The 23705-nt window shown below is 53.0% G+C and overlaps 1 protein-coding gene across 20 annotated transcripts in view; it reads left to right on the top strand.

Annotated features, from left to right (window-relative positions):
* The window catches only part of Col13a1 (collagen type XIII alpha 1 chain), a 157118-nt gene that overhangs the window by 55390 nt on the left and 78023 nt on the right, over window positions 1–23705 (top strand). For 11 of the 20 annotated variants that reach the window (XM_045137411.1, XM_045137394.1, XM_045137393.1 and 8 more), the window contains exons 3-5: window positions 13708–13715; window positions 17127–17153; window positions 20453–20488. In XM_045137411.1, coding sequence (XP_044993346.1) covers window positions 13708–13715; window positions 17127–17153; window positions 20453–20488 — 71 coding nt within the window. The remainder of the gene's footprint in view (window positions 1–13707; window positions 13716–17126; window positions 17154–20452; window positions 20489–23705) is intronic. The other 9 variants (XM_045137396.1, XM_045137412.1, XM_045137402.1 and 6 more) reach the window with 1 other exon arrangement.

The raw sequence follows: 23705 nt of genomic DNA on the forward strand, positions 1-23705 counted from the left end.
ACCATGGACCCTCTACTTAGCTTATGGGGTCTGTTAGAGCACTTGCTGATAAGTTGGGTTCTCAAGATGAGAATAGTGAGCAGAAAGGGCTCCACCCCCTGTGCGGACACCTGGAGGAGCTGGTCTTCTGCCCCATGAAATGCCAAGGGTTTGCCGGGGCCAGCCACTGGGGCAGGTGGTATGAGAAAGCCAGGCTATGTCCCTGGAGGCTTTGTCTTCATGCCCCCTGCCCATAGCCACCCCTTCACCACAGCTGCACGGGCACATTACCCAGCTGCTTTGGGATGCGATGACCTGAGAGGCAAAGTCAAGACTGATGTTTCTCCTCATTATTCGATTAGAAGTTAAAGTACTCTCTTACCACCGAGTGTTAGCATTTATGTATGACCACCCACTCTCTGTTTTTGAGTTGTATAAACTGAAAGGAAGGTCTAAGAAAAATGGATACTTTTCAAATCATTATATAAATATTTTAGAATTTTTAAAAAAATTAGATTAGTTGCAAGCAGAGAGAAACATAGAGAAGAGGGACAGGCAGAGAGAATGGACATGCCAGGGCCTCCAACCTCTGCAAACAAACTACAGATGCATGTGCCCCTTTACATGGGTACTGGGGAATTGAACTTGGGTGGTTAGGCTTTGTAGGCAAATGCCTCAACCACTGAGCAATTCTTCAGTCCTCATTACATATTTTTAATATTTTATACATGTTTATATTTGTTTATTTCCATTCATATTGAATATGTATGTGCATGGTTTTAAAATAATTAAAATCCAATTAAGGCAGAAAAAGAAAGAAGAATAGATGGAAGGAAGGGATGGAGGGAGGGAGGGAGGAAGGAAGGACGGAAGGAAAGGAGGGAGGAAAAATAGTGACTGCCAGGCTTGTAATCCCAGCTCCTAGGGAGGCCTTGGTAAGAGATCAAAAGTGCCAGGCCTTGCGCTGGCGCTGTGCCTCAGTGGCACCCTGTCTCTTCAGAATGAACGCAGGTTCCCGCTGCCTGCTCGGCCCTAGGTTCCATCCCCAGGATGATGAGGAGGGGGAGGATCTAGTTAGGCTCAGTGGCTCACGCCTATAATCCTGAGGAGTTCAAGGCCATTCTTAATGAGATAGCAGATGGAGACGATCCTGGGCTCACGGGAGACCTTGAAATGAATACACAGAAAAAGAAAAATTAAGAAAGTCCAAGGCTAGGCTGGGCTACAGAGAGAGTTCAAGATCAACATGGGCAAGTTAGTAAGACCCTGTCTTATAATAAAAAGAAAACAGAGGGTGGGGGGGGGGGGAGGAAGGGCGAGAGGGAGGAAGGAAAGGAGGGAGGGAAGGAGGGAGGGAGGGAAGGAGGGAGGGAGGGACTCCTTAGAGGGAAGGGAGGAAAGGTGGGTTCTGCAGCTCAGCATGGGAGTGGGGCAGAGCACATGTCTAGCATGTGAGCTCTAAAACCACGATGCAAAGAAACAACAACAAAGAACCCACGGGCAATGCAATGGCAGTTACTAATTATTTCCTGTCCCAGCGCCACATAGCTCTGCTTTACGCCCGTGCCTGAGCAAAATTCATTCCCTGGGCCTAGGGCGTGCTCCCGGGCCGTGTCTCCAGCTCCAGGCCCCCATGCTGGCTGGAAGGAGGGAGGTGCTATGTGTCCAGAGAGGCAGTGGGTACGTCTAAACCCCTCACCGCCTCATTCCTCCTCAGACAGATCTGTAGTTCGGGGGGCGGGGGGGGGGGGGCGGCACGCCTGACCTTTCGCCTCACTCACATAGTCGGGACACATTAACTGTGCAAGGGCGCCCTGGGCCACAAGTTCTGGGCGTTGGGACTGGAACCAGGTCAGGCTAGAAATTAACACCCCAGAGATCAACTGCTCCTCTCTCACGGGCTTTGCTGGGCTCGCAGGGTGGTTTCTGACGATTGCGGAGTGAGCGTTGATGTCTAGCAATCAGAAGACTTGGCACGCAAGATCCGGTTTGGGGGTGCTGGGGAAATGGCTCAGCCAGTAAAGCTCTTACCTTGCAAACCTGAGAGCTCTGATTTGCTGCTCAGAGCCTACTTCAAAACGCTGGGTTTGGGAATCCCAGTGCTGGGGAGACAGAGACAAGAGGATCCTTGGGGCTCAGTGACCAGCCAATCTAGCCTAAGTGGTGAGTTCCACAGCAACGAAAAGACCCTGTCTTTATAAAGATGGAAAGTCACCCAAGAAATGTCACCTGAAGTTGTCCTTTAGTTTCACACATGCACATGCAGGTACACTTGTGTGCACACATGCACCCCCCCACACACACAGATCTAAGTCCACACACACACACACACACACACACACACACACACAGATCTAAGTCTTCTCTTTCCTTGGATAATTTTACAGTGTGACACACACAGGTCTGTAGGCCTACCTGGTAGTCCTTGGCTGTGTCTAAGAGGTGACCACTGTCTTTGGCACCTTGGCAAGCTCTTGGCATTTTGCCCCGGGCTCCATCACACCTGGGCTGCTGCCGACCTGCCTCCAGGGTATAGCTTTTAATCCCTCGCAACTCCTCCAAGTTGGTGACCAAGGACTGTCCCCTGCACACCACGCATCTGACATCTTAGCAAAGAAGGCGAGATGGAGAAAATGTGTTGCTGACACTCACACAGGAAAACAAGATCAATAAGGAGTGGGTCCTTCTGGTCTCCCGGGTTGTGGTGGACAGGGGCTGCCATCCTGAAGAAGGTGGTGTGTGTGCTATCATGTGCATGCGGTCACCTTCCCGGGAGAAGTGGCCGTCCCTTCAGAATGCTCCCATCACTTGCACACTGCCCATTTCCTGAGAAGGACACGAGGGGAGGCGGGGGATGGAGCAGGAAGTCACCCTTCCTTGGGAAGCCTCTGTGTGGGGGAGGATCCCACTGCTCCTGAGAGGTTCAATCAAGGATGACAGGTTCAAGTTCAGAGACCCTGGGACACCAGATACTTATCAAAATAGAGCAGGAGAAAAAAAAAAAAAAAACATAGAGCAGGGGGCAGGCTGGAGAGATGGCTCAGCTGTTAAGGCCCTTGCCTGCAAAGCCAAAGGACCCAGGTTTGGTTCCCTAGGACCCACGAAAAGCCAGATGCACAAGGTGGTGCATGCATCTGGAGTTCTTTTGCAGTGGCCAGAGTCTCTTGTATGCCCTTTCTCTCTCACTCTCTCTCTCTCTCATGCACACACACAAATAAATAGATGTAATAAAATAAAAATAGAGCAGAGAGGTTGGAGCTGGCAACATTCACTGAGTCAACTTCAGTCCTAATCCCCCAACCCAGGCCCGCGGTCCTGACCCCATCTGTGTGTGGCCAGCCACCGGCCCCTCTCCCCTGTGCTCGGGAACTGCTCAGCCTGACAGCAAGGCCTTCTCTTGGCGTGCATCTGCAGAACCTGGTCCATAACCTCTGCTAGCAGAGACCTAGCCAAGATCCCCTTGCTCAGGGCTTTTGACTCTGACCCCAGCCTAGAAGCCTCATCCGGAGCTGGTGACACTGACCAGAGCTGTTTGGGCCAAGGCTCACCCAGTGCCCACTTGCTTATCTTGCTGTATCAGGAGCCCTGTTTATGGTCGTGATACCAGGGTCCTGGGGGTGGTGGGGGGAGCTCCTCTAAGAATTAGTTCACAAAGTGATCAACAGTCCGGGCCCTCCATCGGCCTGTGCCAGCAAGCAGGAGACACCTCCCCTTTGTGCCTCCGCTTCCTCACGTGTAAAATGAGGCTAACCTGGGCATTCGTCTAATGAGGCTCCAAGGGACTGTTACGGTAGAATCTGCAAAGCGTGAAGCATGGCGGCCCACACGTGGGAGGAACTCGCTAAGCATGATCCATTCTCCTGTTAGACCGCGGAGGAGGGTGCCACACGCTTCTGGGATTGGATATCATTTCTTCCTGCTTCAGGACCGCAGCAGCTGCCTTAGCAGTATTCCCTGCACGCCTCCTCGCAGCCGGGGATGGTGCAAACACGTCACCCCCATCCTCTCATTTACTCCTCCGAATCTGGAAACTTAGATGCTAATCCCGGGCCTCAGAAAGATTAAGCAACTGGGGCTGGAGAGATGGTTTAGTGGTTAAGGCACTTGCCTGGGAAGCCTAAGGACCCAGGTTCCATTCCCCAGATCACATGTAAGCCAGGGGCACAAAGGCGAGGCAAGCGCAAGGTCGCACGTGCCCACTAGGTGGCGCTAACTTTGGGCGTTTGATTTCAGTGGCTGAGGCCCTAGAGCACCAATTTTCTCTTTCTCTCTCTCACTCTCTCTTAAAAAAAAAAAAAAAAGTTTAAGCGACTTGCCCAAGGTCAAACAGCTCTGAAGTAACCAGGTCAAGGTTCTGATGGTGGCTCCAAGGCTCTTGACTCACACAGAAGTCAGATTGCACTGCTTCTCAGTGAAGGTGGAGAGGGGGCAATGGGAGCTCAAGACTGCATGAGCTTATGGCCCGTTGGAGTTTTTCTTTAAGGGACCACGTCTGGATGGGTTAACATTCAGTCTTCAGCCGGGGAGCCAGTTACAGGACAGCCAGGGATGACGCCACATGATCCTCAAAGGGACTTGAAGGGACTTACTGCAGATTGTCCTTCCGGGCCATCCAACGCCCCCCGGTTCGGTCTTGGCGGCTCTCAATGTGCCATCACAGCTGCAGCAGTGCACACATGGGCCAGAGGAGAGGCTTCAGAAGATTCTAGAAGCGCTGACTCAGATACCCGTGGTGCCGAGCCGCCTGCATCCCTCTGCAGCACCCCACGCTGGTGGTACCGGCGCTCTGCAGCTGATTCCCGGTCACCTGCCCGCTGTTTGTCCTTGGGCAGACGACTTGACTTCTCTGTGCTGCCGTAACCCCATCTGCGGAACAGAGCAGCAAGAGGTCATGCCGTCCTTGGGGGCTCTGGGCATTCCTGGGTTCCAGCTGCCTGACTGGGCTGGAGGCCCGGGCCCTGGGGCCTCAGTGCCCTCTTAGCCCCACGGTGACCATAGTGGCATTTCCGATATCTCTACTGTGGGGAGTGAAAGGGGTGCAGAGTGCTTGGTTCTGCTCGAGCGGGGTGCAGAGTGCTCGGTGGTGCCATAGAAGCATGCAGACTGCTCGGTACCACCACAAAATATATGTGGGCAGATGGACCAGACACAACTCGGGCCCTGGGCACCCTGGCAGGAGTTCCATCACCTGTTTGCTCGGGAGGGAGGGCCCACGTGGAGGAGGGGTGTGACCGCCGTCACCAGCTGCAAAGCCCGCGCCAACCTAGACAGAAGGCAAGGTCAGGAGCTGACACCAGCGGAGGCCCGTGGGGCCGCAGAGGCACCAGGCTTCCTGACCTCGATCAGGGCGGTTTTCTGGAAGCAGGAGGTAGGAGACCCCAGGAGAGTTCTGCTCAAGGGGGAGGCTGCCAGAGCCTTCCACCTAAGTGTGACGCGAACTGAGGGAGAGTGAATCCTGGCCTTGAGGGAGGAGAGCCACAACACAGCATTTGTTGAGCTGGAGTTTACAATGACCCAGCAGACCCGCTTCCTGGTTGGGACACTTCCACGACCCTTGGGGGATGCCTGAACCCTCAGACACTACGGAAGCCCATGTATACCATACTACATTTTTTTTCTGTGCATACCTGTGGTAAGTTTTAACTTACAAGTTTAAGCATAGTAAGAGATTAACGATAATAACCACTAATGAAATAGGACAGCTGTAAGTAACCTCTAGTACAAAACCACCAGCATCACCCCTCTTGAACTTTGGGGCCAGAATTAGCTAATTAAGGGTCACTTGACCACAAGCACCAAGATACGGTGACAGTTGATGGGCCACCAACAGGCGGGTGGCATGTAGTGCATGCATGCGCTGGGCTTTTGAGAGGACGATTTAGGTGCCAGGCGGGGCTGAGAGAGGTGGCATGAGATGTCATCATGCTCTTCGGAATGGTATGACGATTATAGATTGTTTATTTTCTGGAATTTTCCATTTCATCTGTTCAGGCTATGGCTGACCGCAGGTAACAAATATCAGAGAGGCCAAGGGTGGGGAGGGGGCAGTTGGCAGTGAACACCTGTGGTGCGGGCATGCAGAGGATACCTGCAGCTTGCAAAGAAGTGACTTTCTTTACTCTGCCGCTGCTGCGCTTGGCTTCCCTGACCTGCCCTTACCACGGCTAACGACGATGATTCCGAGGTCTTAACCACTTCCAGCTTCGAGATCTCTGCGGGCCACCTCAGGACACCATCCTCCTCTTCCTCCTCGCCCTGGCTTGTCTTCTCTTTACTCGCTGTCCTTCCCCTCTTTCCCGGGGTTGGGAGGTGTACCCTTTGGCCACCTCACATCCTCCCAGGCGCTTGGCTTGGCCTCTGTCCGCTGGGGCGCTGCAGCAGGATCTCTCCCACACCGAAACGCCCCCCATCCCTGCCTCGGGCCTCCTCCAGCCACTTCCCAGGCTGCTTCTCCTGCTTGCAGGGGATCTGGGGTAGATGACGCTGCACTTATGGTAATGGGGTCCTCAGTCCTCCAGTGTTCCTGATGTGGGCTCCCCCGCCACCACCCCGTTTGCTCCAGCAGACCCCCCCCCCCAGCACCATCTGTACGCGGCCCCTCGGCACCCGGCATTCTCCCTTAGTCCTTTCTAGCCAGGTCACGCCTGGTGACCCAGGGCTGTGTGTACAGCGGGTAGAGGCTGGCAGAAAGTTGGCATTTTATTGAGAAAGGGAGGAGGAGACGGGCTGTGGGAGAGGTGGAGGCGGGAAAGAGTCGGTGGTCTTGGCGAACCCGCGTCTGCTCACTCCTGCTCCCCGTGGCCTGCCCCCAAGCATCCTCGGTAAGACAGGGAGCCAAGAGGGGACAAGACGGTGACGGCTTCCAGACTGAAGTGTCCAGAGGGACTTCCTTAGGGTCTACAGGGCAGTGGCCAACGGACTTGTCCTCCAGGGACTCTGAGGCTGGCAGTGTCTCAGGAGGGCCCTTGGGAGAGCTGCTGTCACCCGAGAGGCCTTCTGTGGCCCGGCAGGACCGAGCTGGAGGGCTCTCTGTGGCTCTCAGCCCTTCCCTGCCCACACCTCCCACTCTGCCATTTTTTAAAATATTTTATTTTTATTTATTTATTTGGCAGAGAGAGAGAGAGAGAGAGAGAGAGAGAGAGAGAGAGAGGGAGGGAGGGAGGGAGAATAGGTGCACCAGGGCTTCCAGCCACTGCAAACAAACTCCAGATGTGTGCGCCCCCTTGTGCATCTGGCTAATGTGGGTCCTGGGGAATCAAACCTGGGTCCTTTGGCTTTGTAAGCAACTACCTTAACCGCTAAGCTATTCCTCCAGCCCTTTTTATTTATTTATTTATTTATTGGTAGGGTCTCACTCTAACCTAGGCTGACCTGGAATTCACTCTGTATTCTCAGGGTGGCCTCCAACTCACAGCGATCCTCCTAACTCTGCCTCCTGAGTGCTGGGATTAAAGGCCATCTGCTAATTTTTTATTGCTGTTGGTTTGAGACCTGATCTCAAGTAGCCCAGGCTGGCTCCAAACTCACTACATAGCTGCCTATGACCTTGAAATCCTGATCTTCCTTTCTGTCTCCATTTCCTGAGTGCTGGGATTACAGGCACGTGCCGGGATGATGATCGATCCCACAGCCTTGGGCATGCTAGGCAGACCCTCAGCCAACCGAGTTACACCCGCAGCCCCCTCTCTGCCCATATAAGCATGTGGGTGTGGGAGACAAGGGTTGGAATTCATGACCATCTCACACTTGGGATGGGGTGTGTCTGGGAAGCCCAGGGTATCCAGCCTGGACACGTCCATCTCCACTGCCCACCAAGGCTTAGACACAACCTTTCCTGGGAGGTGGGAAGTGAACTCTCGCCTTACCAACCTGGGCTCCTGTCTCACCCCCAGATGGTTCTTGCCCCACCTTCCGTCTCACACGGCAGTCCCTGTGATTGATACTGGAAAGAACAGTGAAGCTTTGTTTATTTTTAGGCTCATGGAGGAAAAGCAGCTGTGATTGATCAGTAATGTCTGAGCAGGAATGGAGGGGGGGCGGGCTGTGATTTAAAGTGCCCACCACTTCTTCTGGGGCCTGTTGCTTTCTTGCAACCTGAGTTGAGTTGGAAATGCCTGTGGCTAAAAGAAAGCACGATAGTTCAGACGTGAGCCATGGTGACCTGCAGGGTTTTAACAACTGGCCCTTAGGGTGAAGTGTCTCCTTGCCAGTCACTGTGGGGTGAAGCCACCTTAGCCAGTCCTCTGCTGCCACTGTGGGTCACCAAACACCAAGTTAGGAAGAGACATGGCCCAGCCAGCTCACCTAAGCTTGCACCCACTTTCTGAGCAGTCACTGTGTTCTTCTTGAAAGCTTCACGCCACCCCTACCCTACCAGCTCTGCCAACGTTGGGCTGTTCTTGGAAAGGCTCTGGACTAGGGCTCAGGATCCCTTACCAGCCATGCCTACTGGCAAGCGAGGCAAGCCCTGCCCTGAGCTTCACTTCCCTCATCCATAGTTCATTGTGCCAGTCACAAAGCCTGATTTGTCCATCCTGTTCCTGGGTCATCCAATCCAGACACTGCCCCCCCCCCCCCGCCCTGGCTCGCCATCCCACAGAATCGGCCCCAGTGAGCCCCTGTGCAGCCGGGGGTTGTGGCCACGTGAGAGAAGGCATTGCTGGCATCACTGGTGCTTTTAACATCCACCTCAGAGGTAAGACTGTCTCGAAGCTCCTGCCACTTCCCTGAACAGCCGTGGTGCCTGCCAGACAATGTTTTCTAGAAGGTTCTCGGATCTACTCCAGTTTCCCTTCTCTGCGGCTCTTTGAAGCAGTGGCCAGTCCTTTGATGTCTCCTTTAGTCTTCTAGGGCCCCACAGTCCTGGAGGCTGGGCTGCTTGAGCCAAGCTGGGCGGAGCTATGATGGCATCAGCCCTGGGCATGAGTACCAGCTCAGATATGCCAGAGTTTGGGGACTTTAAACTCCCTGGGCCTCAGCTTTCTTGTCTGTAAAGTGGGATGAGGGCTGGAGAGATGGCTTAGCGGTTAAGGCGTTTGCCTGCAAAGCCTAAGGACCCAGGCTTGATTCCCCAGGACCCACATAAGCCAGATGCACAAGGGAGCAAATGTGTCTGGAGTTCATTTGCAGTGGCTGGAGGCCTTGGCGCACCCATTCTCTCTCTTCCTCTCTCTGTCTCTTTTCTCTCTGTCTTTCCCTCAAGTAAATAGATAAAAATAAAGTAAAAAACAATGAAGTGAGATGAATAATCATGTAGCAGTCATCAAGTCACTTCGCTGGACTGTGAGACAACACACACAGAGCTCTTTGCATAGTGTCAGGCCCAAATTAAAGAGACAATATATTATTTGTCCCAACAGGGACCTGGGTGGAGGAAGAGCAACTTTTAAAAGGATGGGGTCCCAAACACTGGGGAACAACAAATCAGGTGAAAGTCAGGCCGTAATAAGGCCTGAGAGGTGGAGCTGTGAATTGGAGGGGCTGCAGAGCGGGACCTCCCTCGCCCAGCCCAGGTCACTCATCCTCAGCATTGGCGAAGGCTGATGGCAGATACACCTCTGTGGGAGGGGCTCTGGGCATCACACAGTGTCGTGCCTACTGTAGCCACGAGGGACTAGTCTCTGGGTTGTTGTCATCAAGAACGTCTCTAGACATGGCCAGCTCTCCCCTGGGGGTGGGAGACGGGGATGGTGTCACGTGCTTTTAATCCCAGCACTCAGGAGGCAAAGATAGGAGGATCGCCGTGAGTTCGAGGCCACCCTGAGACTACAGAGTGAATTCCAGGTCAGCCTGGGCTACAGTGAGACCCTATCTCAAAAAACATATATATTTGCAAGGAGAGGGGAGGGGAGATAATGGGCATGCCAGGGGCCTCTTGCAAATGAACTCAGATGCATGTGTCACTTTACGCGTCTGGCTTTACCGTCTTTATAGCTATAATGACTGATGCCCAGTGGGAACTCCTTAAATGTTTGCTGAATGAACCTGAACCTCCAGGATTCATTATGGGGTTTACTTCTGCATGTCTGGGGGGGGGGCATGGCTGACGGCTCAGAGTACAAGGGGGAAGCAGAGATTGTAGGTGATAGGTGGAAGGTGACTAGTTTCAGAGAAAAGGGTGTCTGCTATGGATCAAAGCCTAACCCGAGACACTCCAGTGGCTAGGACAGTCTGCGTCATTCCCCGCTCTGCTCCCAAGGCCAGCAGCAGGCATAGGGTGACACTGAGGTGGCTTCCTTTGCCTCCAGATATGACAGTGTGGGCTGTAGCTATGAGAGCTGGCATGCCTTGTTAAGAAAGGGCCCCTGGGGCTGGAGAGATGGCTTGATGGTTAATGTGATTGCCCACAAAGCCAAAGGACGCACGTTCGATTCCCCAAGACCCATGGAAGCCAGATCGAGGCACAAGGTCTGGAGTTTGGCTACAGTGGCTGGATGCCCTGGCACGTCCTTTCTCTATCTCCCCCCATCCCCAAATAACTAAGTTAGCTGGGAGTGGTGGCTCACGCCTTTAACCCCGGCACTGGGGAGGCAGAGGTAGGAGGATCTGCCGTGAGCTCCAGGCCATCCTGAGAATACAGAGTAAATTCCAGGTCAGCCTGGGCTAGTACGAGACCATTCCTAGGCCCCTGGATGGAGAGCCAGGCTGCTGGGGTCTGACCTGTCCTTGTCCCCACCCATGCCATTAGCAGCCGTCAACCTCCTTGGCTTCTCAGCTCCTTTCTGTGCCAAGGAGACTTGATGATGCGTTGGAGTGACTCAACCTCTTGGATGCCCAGCCAGAGGGACGCAGCCATCATAATGCACGTGACTGAGCATGACCAGGCGACATGATAGCACTGACAGCCAGATAAATGGTCAGTTGTCCAGCCATTGGACACAGCACGCGGTAAGGCCCCAAGGATGCAATTCTGGGAGCCCTAACGCAGGCCTGTGCAATGAGAGTGGGGGCAGCTGGGCTTTCTGAAGATCGTCCTGGAGGAACCAGGGGAACAACGGCACTCTTCCTCGCCCTTGGAGAAGTGTTTGTGATGGGCGAACCCTTTTTTTTTTTTAAATAATTCCCTCGAGTCTCCTCCCTGTCCCACTGCACGGTGTCAATGCGTAGGGACATCCGCCTTGCCAAAGACCCTATAAGTGAAAGGTGGGGAGATGGCGAGAGGTTGGTAAAGCCAATAGCTATGTGAGCCATCAAGAAAAGTTCTACAGGCCTGCAGAGATGGCTTAGCGGTTAAGGCGCTTGCCTGCGAAGCTTAAGGGCCCAGGTTCAATTCCCCAGCACCCACGTAAGCCAGATGCACAAGGTGGCACATGCATCTGGAATTCGTTTGCAGTGGCTGGAGGCCCTGGTGTGCCCGTTTTCTCTATCAGCGTTCTTCTTCTTCTTCTTCTCTCTCTCTCTCTAATAATAGATAAATACAACAAGAGAAGGTCTACAGAGCAGCAGGCAGCTTGAGGGAGTGGTGTGATGTGTCTGGAACACCCCCAGTTTATGAACTGCTTGGCTGTGGGCTCATTGCTCAACTCTTCTGTGACTCAGTTTGCTTAAGTTGCAAGGTGGGGACAATACAACCACTGTATAATGCAAAAGACTTACCTGGACGGCCCCGAAGAAGGACTTAGAAGTAGGTGCAGTGTAAAGCGTGAAGGCTTATTCCTCTTGATGGACTCAACTGCCTCCGTGGGGCCCGCCTCCATGCCTTCTCCTGCGTTAGCTACCTGTGCGACCGAGATTACTGGCAACAGGCCACCACCCTCCTCCAACCTGCAACACTGGGAATGTCCCCAGACTTGCTGCACTGGGGACCAGAGTTCTGTCAGACCTAGCAGGTTCCAGGCATCTGCCCTCCATGTGGCTACATCATCTAAAGACCGCCACGGGCTAAATTTTGTCACTATTTCTCATGTCAAAGACTTGTCCCCAGCCAGGCGGGTCAGACTTCCCAGCTGGGCTGGCCCCTCTGGCAGCCTGAGATATTTTCAGATTCGGGGTGACATTCTCCTGTCCCTCAGCTTAATAGGTCCCAGATGCTCCACTCCCCGCCACACGCTGTGCCTGGACTGTTCTGGAATCCTGTGTGCTGTCCTGCTCACTGGCCTGGGCTTCCCAGCCAGTCACTGCACCTCCTGACATTTGTTTGTTTTCAATTGAAACCATTTTGTTCGCCCTGACATGATGGCTTAGCAGAGGCCAGCATGAGACGGGCTAACAGGAGCGGGCAGATGAGGAAGAGGAGAAGGAAGAAGGGAGCAAAAGGAAAAATTAGGAGTCTGCACTGGACACACATGAAAGGCAGGGGTAGCGTGTGACTGACGTGCCGAGTCATCACGGACGGGACAGGGGAGGGGGAGACACAGACTTAGCTGGGATCCTCAGGGTGCGTGGGGTCCCTTTGGAGTGCCCACGCTAGAAATGCAACCCAGTTCCCTATCCTTAGGTCATTTCATGTCTCTAACCTTCCCCCATCCCCCGCCCTCCTTGCCCCCATCCCGCCCACCCTGATCACTTGAATTTGTAATTCTTGGCCAGTAATGAGATAGGGCTCGCGGCTGAGGTCCAGTATGAGAGGAGAGAGAGAGAGAGAGAGAGAGTGGATCTGAGGAAGAAAGAAGAGAGGAAGGGCCACGGGGAGGGAAGGCCAGGCTGGAAGCCAAGAGGTGGGCATTTGGACAGCAGCAGTGGGCGGCAGACCCAGGAGGGCAAGACGTCTGACTCAGAGCCTCACAGAAACCAGGCCAGACAGATAGACATCAGGCAGCGAGGGGAAGGAGGGAGACCCTGCCGCCCTCCTCCTTCCTGCAAGCTTTCCGCTGCATGTCACAGGAAGCCCGCAGGGGCAGCACACAGGCCAATACAGCTGACTCTACGGGGCCCCTTACTGTGACCCTCTGTGCATGTGCTGGGGCTCTCTGCACTGTGTGCGTCCCCCAGAGCCATCTGACACCCAAGAGTGAGCTGGTCTCCAAACCCAGTTTTTATGGTTTATATTTATTTATTTTTATTTATTTTATTCATTTTTTATTTATTTGAGAGTGACAGACAGAGAAAGAGGCAGAGAGAGAGAGAGAGAGAGAGAGAGAGAGAGAGAGAGAGAGAGAACGCTCCAGGGCTTCCAGCCACTGCAAATGAACTCCAGACACTTGTGCCCCCTTGTGTATCTGGCTAACATGGGTCCTGGGGAATTGAGCCTCGAACCAGGGTCCTTAGGCTTCACAGGCAAGTGCTTAACCGCTAAGCCATCTCTCCAGCCCCTCAAACCTATTTTAATATATTTTTATTTATTATTAGAAAGGGAGAGAGAGAGAGAGAGAATTGGCACACCAGGGCCTCCAGCTGCTGCAGAAGAACTCTGGATTCAGGCGTCACCGTGTGCCTCTGGCTTACGTGGATTCTGGGGAATTGAACCTGGGTCCTTAAGTTTCACAGGCAAGCACCTTAACCGCTAAGCCATCTCTCCAGCTCACCAAAGCCCATTTTTCAAAGTGGGATGCTGAGGCTCGGGACTAGGGTCCCCACCTCTGCACTTCTCATCCAATAATGAAAATATGGACATGAAATAAAGGAGAAAGGGATTAGACCAGTGAGAATGAGCCAGAAAGAGAAACTCTGCAGACCAGATGGAAACTCCTTTGCCAAAGAAGAGTTCTTGGATGCTGACTCAAATGTGGCCTCCCCACTGTCCCCCACCAGTGGCCGTGACACTGATAAGCCCTTTTCTCTCTCTTTTAGGACCTCCTGTAAGTACACCGCGCAGCCAGTCTCCTGTGCATCTGAAAGGCTTGTGTCCTCTATGGTAACGGGGCCCTGGGTGGGGCACCGACAGCCAGTCCCCCGCTGTCTTCCAGGGGGTTACTGTACACAGTGGGCTTCTGGGGGAGCCCCTCCCCATGTCTGTCCCACAGGGCAAGACAATGGCTGTGCCAGGCCCTCAGTTCATTCTGGAAGGCTGGGTTAACCCTCGGTGGACTGGCTCTTTTGACCAGCTCCCAGCTCCCCTTCAAAATTAAAAAAAAAAAAAAGCCTCCTGAGCTAGAGTGAGACCCTACCTCGAAAAAAACAAAAACAAACAAACCCACTGCTCTCAAAGAAGTGACAGATGTTATAAAGAAGAAAGATGATCTCTGATCTCTGTAGTTCTGCCCCTTAAAAGTCTCTGTCCAGTGCAGAAAGCAGGTCAGGGCCCAGCTCCAAGTGCGGGCAGCCCAGGAGTGCCATCCACGCCCCTGCGTGGGCAGCTGTACCCTGGCCAGGCCCCACGGGACCGGTGGAGTTAGTGGTGGTAGTGGAGACAGCATGTCGCTGTTCTTCCCGGCCTCAGCCCCAGGGTGGGCAGAGAGCCAGGCCATTTCCAAAGGACTCGAGAAGAATCCATAGAGCCTCCTGTCCCAGGTAAAGGACTGAAAGCACGTGATCCTTGAGGGACGGCATTTGATATCCCCACAAACGACCCGAGAGGACCTGGGGAGAGCTGGAGACTGGCATGGAAAGGGATGGGCCTCACAGCGGCAGATCTTTCTCGAGCTTACAGGACTCCTCCCTACCATCTCCCCTGGCCTGCTCCTCCCTCAGGGCTCAGTTCCTCGCCATGGGTATCTGCTTGAGAGGTGCACCCGGTTCTTAAAGAGACCATTACTTAGTACTCCATGGGTGCCCTGAAATCCTGGAACACCCCTGGCCGGCAGGACACAGTGAGAGGCGCAGCCCGTCAGAGGGAGAGGGTGGTTTGTCATAGCAGGTCCGGGTGTTAGATGGCCACTCCCGTCATGCATCTTCCAAAATATGCAGTCATCGGGAATTTCAGCCCACCCAGAATGAGACTGCAGGTCACTTGTCTTTTGTTTTGTTTTGCTCTTTTTCTTTTTTCCCTTCTTTCCTTCCTCCCCCTCCCTCCCTCTTACCTTTCTTTCCTTCCCTCCCTCATTCCTTCCTTCCTCCCTACTTCTCTCCCTTCCTTCCTCCCTCCCTCCCTCTCTCCCTCCCTTCCTTCCTTCCTTCCTTTCTCTAAGTTAAGGTAGGCTTGCTTGCATGAACATGAACTTGGATGGGGGGGTTACTTACCACAACACAGGTACACCACTGAAAGGAAAATTTCCTCATGCAAACATTAATAGCCAAGTGCTCTTCAGGGAAGGGTGGGACCTCATGAGTGTCACCCTCATCCTGGGTGGAATGTTGACAGGCCAGATCTTGTATAGGAATTCCTGAATGCAATAACCACGTAACATCTGGAAGACTGGGCTCCACAGCACTCCGCTCCATCCGCCGGCTCCTACGTTCTTTCTATCCCCTCTTCTGCAATGTTCCTGAGCCTTATGGTTTGTTCATTTAATTGATTGATTGATTGATTTGTTGGCTTTACTTTTTGGAGGTTTCTTTTTATGTAATTATTTTTATGTGTGTGTGAGAGAGAGACAGGGAGAGAATTGGTGCGCCAGGGTCCCCACCCACTGCAATCGAACTCCAGATGCGTGTGCCACCTTGTGCATTTGTGCCACCTTGTGCACCTGGCTTAGTGGGACCCAGAACATCAAAAAATGGGTCCTTATGTTTCACAGGCAAGTGCCTTAACCACTGAGCCGCCTCTCCAGCCCTGCCTTTTTTTTTTTTTTTATGAAGGCACAGAATTCCTACCTATCCCCTCCTGCAGCTTCACCCACACACAATGTCCCCAGAGCCAAAGCCAGTCTGCTGGAGTCACCCCAGTGGAGGCGTCAGCTCCACGGTTCTAAGCAGAAACACAGCATCCTGAGATCAGTGCCAGTTCACAGCTAGAGCAGACACTGGCACTCCCGGAAGAGGGATTGTGCATTCCTGATCACAGCCTCTGCCACCTCAGCTGCAGAGCAAGGGGCAGTGCCCAGGTCACTTTTCCCCAGCTGAGCCTGACACCAAGAGCAGCCCTGAGTCTTTGCCTATTACCAGCTGAGATGCGGGACCAGCGGGAGGAGGGCAAAGAAGGATGTTGGTGAACAAAAGAGAGAGCTGGATCTGTGCATGTCTGCTGACCCCTGGGGAACCTCTCATGGACTCTCTCTGTCCTTCCTTGGGAAGATCCAGGATCCTGAGGGTTCAAGGTCGTCAGTCACCATAGAGGATGTGTTGCTATGGCAGTGAGAACCAGCAAAGGGCAGCGACCTCCACTGAGCCCGCTCTATTGCCCACGGCGGACATTGCTGATCAATTTAACATAACCCTTCCGCCAGTCATTCCCAATCCTTCAGAGCTTGGGAGACCTTCTCCTCCTCTTCCTCTTCCTCCTCCCCCTCCCCCTTTTTTTTTCATCTGCTACAGTAGGGATTGAACCTAGGACCTCACCTATGAGCATGCTCCCACTGAGCTATACCCTGAGCTTTTGAAACATCAAAAACATTTTTTTCCCCCACAGACACAGTCTCCATAAGTCACCCAGGCTTGCCTTGAACTCAAAATCCTCCTGCCCCAGCCTCCCAAATAGCCAAGATTATAATCCCTGTCTTGGAGGTGAACTCTGGGAACATTCATCGTGTGTGTGTGTATGTGTGTGTGTGTATGCATGTGTGTGCCTGGGGTTTGATATCATCATCTCCCTTGATAGCTCTCCACCTTTCTCAACAAGACAGAGTCTCTCATTGAACCCAGGGCTCACCATTGAACCCAGGGCTCACCAGTCCAGCTGGTCTGGTGAGAGCACCTTTCCCTGGTGACCCTGCCTCCATTTCCTGGAGCCCAGGGATGGCAGGCGCACATCACCATGCCCAGCACTTACATGGGTTCTTAGGATCCAAACTTAGGTCTTCATGCTTGCACACCGAGTACTTTGCGCACTGAGCCATGCCCTCAGCCGCCGGGAATCTGTGAACTTCCTTAATACAGAGAACAGTGAGCCTGAAACCAATGAGAGGGAAGTCTGAGGGTCTTGTTCTCTGGAGAAATATAGGGAAACACTGCCTGTTTCTGTCCTGGGGCCTGGCATGCAGATGACCCCAGCTACCTGGTGTTATGAATGAGTGAATGAACAAATACTAGAATAAAAAGGGAAGCCCCTCTATAAAAATAGCAAGCTCTTGGAACACAGGGGACTCCCGAGCTGGCTGGGACAGTGTTAAGTGGTTGATCAGCTATTCCATATTCTGACCTATGTAAAATTCATTCTCCATCCTTTATTTCAGGGGCCCACTGGAAGACCTGGACTTCCAGTAAGTAACTGATTTTTTTTTCCTTTCCTTTGCCTCTCTTTCCCATGGGTGCTGGGGTGGACTTTAGGGCACCGTCATGCTGCAAGAGCTCTCCCACTGAGCCATGCCCTCAGCCCGTCTCCCTCAGTCAAAACCCCAGCCAGGGTGGGTTGCCAGTTCTCCTCCTCTCTCTGCGGAGTCTCTGGTCTGTGGCTGAGGGTGGAAGTCACTCACTGCCCCTTCACCTTGGAGTCCTGGATAATATCTGGGGGTGGTGACTCCTGGTACCCTTCCTGGGGCATACGGCAAGCAGATCACCTCAGCAACAAGTGAACTGATGTGCAAAAGGGTGGTTCTATATTGGGGGAACTGGAGGCGCTGGCCAGCTCTTGGGTATTCACAACTCCTGCCTAACAGGTGATATTCAAGCCACTGTTTCCCTTCTCGTCTTGCCCTCTGGTGAGAGTGGGGTGGGACTTGGAAACCATTGTCTTGCCCCGTTTCCATTTCTGAATCCTAGAAAAGCAGCACCAGGTAACCACGGGGCAAAGTAGAAATCACGCCAGTAAGCCCGAGGAGATGCTGGGCATTCTGCCAACCCCTGTCCACCTTGTGTGCCCAACAGCTCAGGGAGGTGGATGTTCCTAAACCCACATAGAGATGAGAAAACTGAGGCTCTGAGAAGTTCAATACATTGTCCAAGCTGTCCACACTTCAGTGGGAGAGATCTGTCATCCTGGGTTAACACATGCTGCTCCACACTAGGATTGCCTGTGGCCCACGCTAGACATATGAAAGCCACATTTGTTTTTTTTTAATATTATTTATTTATTTGAGAGAGAAAGAGGCAGATATAAATGATAGATAGATAGATAGGCAGATGAAAGAGAACAAATGGGCGTGTCAAGGTCTCCGGCCACTGCAAATGAACTCCAAACACATGTGCCACTTTATGCATCTGCCTTTACATGTGTACTGGGAAATTGAGCCCAGGGCCATCAGGCTTTTCGAGCAGATGCCTTTAACCACTGAGCCATCTCTCCAGCCTGAGAGCCATCTAGGATATCGTTCTGTGGACTCCTGCCTGATAGATGAGATGAGCTCTGGATAGGGGGAGTGTGGCCCTAAGGACAGGCAAGATGCTGTATGTAGCCAGCAGTGGTGGATCATAGAGACCCAGGGCAAGGCATGGGGAGACTGGAGGCAGCACCTGTCTGCCCTATCTATCATTGCTCAAGGCCACATCCATTGGATTCCAGGCCGTTCTATGCATCTGTCTTCCCCATTTACCACCCCCCTTTCTGTATATGAATTAGCCTTTTGGCTAATCCAGCAGCTTCTAGAATCATGTCCAGAATGCACGTGGGAGAAAACTCACCCTGGAAAGTGGGGACTCTCCCATTACGAATGAACCCCGCAGCATGGGAGGGCCAGTGACTTGGTCCATGAAATCCAAGGAGGAGAAACAGTCAGATGACTGTGAGGAACGTGGGCAGACTGTTGGATTATTTTTTTTCCCCCTTAACAACATCCACCTTTAAAAAGCATTTGGGGACAATTCACGGAGCGGGGGCTGCCGCAGAGATCCCAGCCGCCGGCCTGCCCATGCCCCTCCTCAACCCAGGCGTTTTATAGCCAGGTCTGCAAAGAACATTAGTTTTTCAAAACGCGATGAGAAAGAACCCAGACCGCACTCCTGGAATACCATTCAAAAGCCCGAGTGTGAGCGAGTGGACTAGGAGACGTCACAGCTGACAAGCAGCCCTGGTCCTGGGGTTGTCTGCAGGAAGCACAGGTCTCAGATCTACTGGTCCAGAGATTGTTTAAGCCTCCACGTAACGGGACCTGGGGGTGACTGACGTAGCATCTCGCAGAAGCCCTTCAGCCACCCTAGACCACGAAGCTCTTATGTCCCTGAGTCAGTGAAGCTGATGTTCAGGAAGATCAAGGAAACAGCACGTGTTACCAGCCCGTGACCTCGCCGTTCGTGAGCAGAGGTAGACCGCTTTGCTCAGACACGCCACCTTGACCTCGCCAATGCCTGCGTCACAGTAACTGACAGCTTTGACCCACGCATCCCACATATGTTTTGGGATATAGCTTGTCCCTCGGGGTTCAGAAGATGCAGAGTCACCCCAGAATCACCCACACGTTTCAGGAGAAAAACGGACGCAGGCTGCTCCTTGCCCCAGCAGGCTGGACAGAGGCCCTCATTTTTCTGCACCCTATCACTTTCTGTACCTCCAGGCCCCACCCCAGATTTTTTATGATGTCTACAGGGGTATGATTGCAAAAAAATATTCTTTGTGAAAAGGGGGAGAGACAAAACTTCCTAAGCAGATTTCCAGAGACAGACAGGGAGAGGGAGAGAGAGGATGTAACCACTGGCTACAAAGCAAACAGTCCCCTCTGAGCATCGGAAATGCGTGATATGACTAAGTCCACGTGCGAGAGGTGGCTGAGAGGAGGGAGGAAGGGACAGGACTCCGGAGGGCTTGTGGGGGGGGGCCCGCGGGGAGCGAGGGCACAGGTCCTCAGCTCTGGCAAACAGACCCAGGAAAGTGAATCACACATCCGCCACATGCAGGCTGCCGGACACCTTGCCCTGTGCCTTCAAGTTGAGAGTGGTGAAGAGAAGATACCCACTGGCCATCACCGGGAGGGGTCATGCCAGCAGCAGGCTGAGAAAGGAAGGGTCTCAGAGACACATAAGCCGTCTGTCGCAGTCAGGTCCGCATTGCTGGCAGAAATCACCCAGCCAAGAGCAGCTTGTGGGGAAAAAGAAGTTTATTTTTGGCTTACAGGCTCAAGGGGAATCTCCACGATGGCAGGGGAAAATGATAGCTTGAGCAGAGGGTGGACATCGCCCCCTGGCCAACATAAGGTGGACAATAGCAACAGGAGAGTGTGCCAAACACTGGCAAGGGGACACTGGCTATAACATCCATAAGCCCGCCCCCAACAATACACTCCCTCCAGGAGGCGTTATTTCCAGTTGCCATCGCTGGGGAACCTAGCATTCAGAACACCTAAGTTTATGGGGGACACCACCGCAGCACCTGAGGTCCAGTCTCCTGCTGTAGCATTGATTCTCCAATGTCACCTTTAAGTGCACTAAACCACACGTGTGGTCACTTATCAAAGGGCCCTTAGGGCATCCTAGGAAGTTCATCCAACGTGACACTTGGTGCCATGTAGGATACTGTTCCTGCCACCTGCACCAAACTGGCCAGCTGCGTCCTAAACTAGGTGCCCGGCGAGAGGATGGGACCCACTGGCTCATTGCAGCCACATCTGATTATGTTTGCCTCCTTCGTCAGGGGGACAAGGGCGCCATTGGGATGCCTGGACGTGTGGTGAGTTGGTCCCTGTGTACCTGCTTGGTGAGGTGGAGATGTTGCTTGCTGATTCATGCTAGCCTGTCACCTGCGCATGGCAGAGGACCGCCCAAACCCACTCCCAGGACAGGAACAGTTTCAGGAAGGGTCAGGTGGAGGAGGAAAGAAATGTCCTTCCAGTCTGCAGACCTCATGATAGGTCTTCGCCTTTATGCACTGTTTTAGTCTCTGTAGTACACAGTAGCCTGAAAATATTATGATTCATTTAGATATTTTGAAGGCTGGAGAGATGGCTTAGTGGTTAAGGCACTTGCCTGCAAAGCCAGAGGACCCAGATTCAATTCCCCAGGCAGGACCCACATAAGCCAGATGCACTAGGTGGCACATGCATCTGGAGTCCGTTTGCAGAGGCTGGAGACTCTTGGGGTGCCCATTCTCTCTCTCTCTAATAAAAAAATAAAATATTTAAAAAGATATTTTGAAAGAGTGACCCTATATTCAGTTCAACTTTTAAAAAATGTTAAAATTGTTCTATATTATTATTGTTTCTAATTTCTTCCTATACCTTACTTATAAATGGAAGGTTATCGTAGGTTCATATGGCTAGGAAAAGACGTTGTATACATAGGACCTGGAACAAAGCATAGTGTTCAGTATGCACTGGGGACTTGGGATGGGTCCTCTGTGCCTAAGTGGGGCTGGATGCACGACAGACCTCTGCCACAGCAAAGGCAAAAGACCAAGAAAGTTCCCTGAACCAAACTCTTTAGCGACGACCTGAGAGGCTTGAGCCACCAGCCTGCCCTGGGGATTAGAGCTGTCCCCCCCAGTCACCTCTAGTACAGCCACTGCTTCCTTCTGAGGTGTCTTGGGGACATGCTCAATGACAGTGAAGACAGGCCTTGGCTCCAGGCAGCACCCCCAGGTCCTCGCCAGGAGGCTGAGTAGGAAACCATTTAATGCTTCCTACTGAAAAAATCATGGAGCCAGGCGTAGTGGCGCGCCTTTAATCCCAGCATTCAGGAGGCCTAGAAGTTGGGGGATCGCCATGAATTCGAGGCCAGCCTGAGACTATGTAGTGAATTCCAGGTTAGCCTGGGCTAGAGCGAGACCCTACCTCCAAAAAAAAAAAAAAAAATGATGATGATGGAGAAAGGCAGATGAGAGTGGTCAATAGGGAGGGACGAGAAGGCTGGCTTCGGGCACCGAGGACATGCCACCGGGTTGTCCTCACTGCCCTCCTGGTGGAGGTCTCTAGGGGCTAGCAAGAACGAGGCAGGCCTGGGCCACAGCCTGGGCCGCCCTCCCCGCCCCGACACTGACTGTGCACCAGCATGGGCCTTAGCCCGCGGTGTGCCTCCCCCAAGTCGCTGCTGGCTTTGCCTGCGAATCTCACCCCCCGCAGCCGGCGTTGGCCTCAAGCGTGGCTGTGGTGCCGTGTGTGGGTCTGCATGCGGGCTGTGAGCATGCGGCCGAGCAGCCAAGGCTTGGCCACCCTTGCTGGCACCGAACTCCTGCTGGTGCTGAGGTGAGGCTTTCACACAGGACTCACTGAGCTCTCTCAAGCCCTCAGCAATCCCTCCCCATGGCGCACACGAGAAAACCCAAGACTGAGAAGTCAGTCTTTCTCTCCGGGGCTTGGGTGAATGACACACACTTGAACGCAGGCAAACGTGTGCCTGGACACCGTCAAAAGCACCCACGGAACCGGGCATGGTGGCGCACGCCTTTAATCCCAGCACTTGGGAGGCAGAGGTAGGAGGATTGCCATGAGTTCGAGGCCACCCTGAGACTACATAGTGAATTCCAGGTCAGCCTAGGCTAGAGCGAGACCCAACCTCAAAAAAAAAAAAAAAAAAAAAAAAAAAAAAACAAAAAAGCACCCATGGCCTCACAGCTAAATGAAGAGCCAGATTTCAGGCTGATGAACCAGAGGCCTGGGACATCCCACAATTCACCATAGATGCTTCACACCACAAAGTTGTGGGCCCACCCCAATCCTGTCCATGAAGGCCCTGGGAGCTGTGGGCCACCTCTGTGAAGCCCTCCCACCAGTCCCCAGACCAGGACACTGTGGGCGTCCTGCCCACCCTGTTGTTCCACCCCAGCCCTCCCACCCTCCCCCCCCCCCGCTAGACCCCGGATCCTCAAACACTATCTCTGGGCCCTGCAGACTGGAGACATTATGCTGCCAGTCTTCCTCAAGGGCTATCGGCACATGTGCCCGAGCCAGGCGGTTTCCACCACAGCTCTTGAGACTCTATTTAATGGGCAAAGACGTTGACATGCAATTTGCTCAAGAAGGAGGGAGGAACTGGTTTTGTACCTAAGCCAGCTGTCCGGAAGTCATTGCTCCTGTTACGTAAGCAGGACCTCTTTCTAAAATTTTATTTTATTTTACTTATTGAGAGAGAGAGAGAATGGGCACACCAGGGCCTCCAGCCACTGCAAACAAACTCCAGGTGCATGCGCCACCTTGTGCACCTGGCTTATGTGGAGACTGGGGAATCGAACCAGGATCCTTAGGCTTTGTAGGCCAAGTTCCAGACCTCTCCCTTAGGTACAGGAACTGATCTGCTGGAAGTACAAAGAGACACTTCCAGCTCCTCCTTCCTGCCCCCCTCCTGGGGCCTTGGGGCCACCAGTCCATCAACCCCCTCCTGCCCACCCACAGGAAGTACCCATCCAAGCTTCCTAGGTAGAGGAGCCGAAGAAACACTCCCACCTCCTGGAACTTTGAGGCTTCACACTGCTGGTGTCATTTTAAATGTGGCAATGACCCATTTGGCTGCCCACTGGGGGTCTTGGCATGAGCCACTTGATAACAACCAGGGTGGCTGGTGGGTGTGAAATTCCTGGGTTACTCCCATGCTTCACCAGAGGTGGAGCCACTGGTCTCTCGGAAGCTGGGTAAGTTGGGGCTGTCCATCTATTGGTTACTTCAGTGATAAGTCACCCTGGCCTGGGTACCCAAGCTTCCTCTGCACCCTGATGCTATTTTCATCCTTGCAGATGTGTGCCCCTTTTTATTGTCTGTAGCTGTGGTGATAAAATTTATGTCCTTGAGCATGTCCTGTTTTGCTTTTTGGTTTTTGGTTTTTTTTGGTTGGAGGTAGGTAGGGTCTCCCTCTAGCCCAGGCTGACCTGGAATTCACTAAGTAGTCTCAGGCTGGCCTCAAACTCATGACAATCCTCCTACCTCTGCCTTCCAATTGCTGGGATTAAAGGTGTGCGC

The sequence above is a fragment of the Jaculus jaculus genome, chromosome 18 (genome assembly GCF_020740685.1).
Source record: "Jaculus jaculus isolate mJacJac1 chromosome 18, mJacJac1.mat.Y.cur, whole genome shotgun sequence".
Lineage (NCBI taxonomy): Eukaryota > Metazoa > Chordata > Mammalia > Rodentia > Dipodidae > Jaculus > Jaculus jaculus.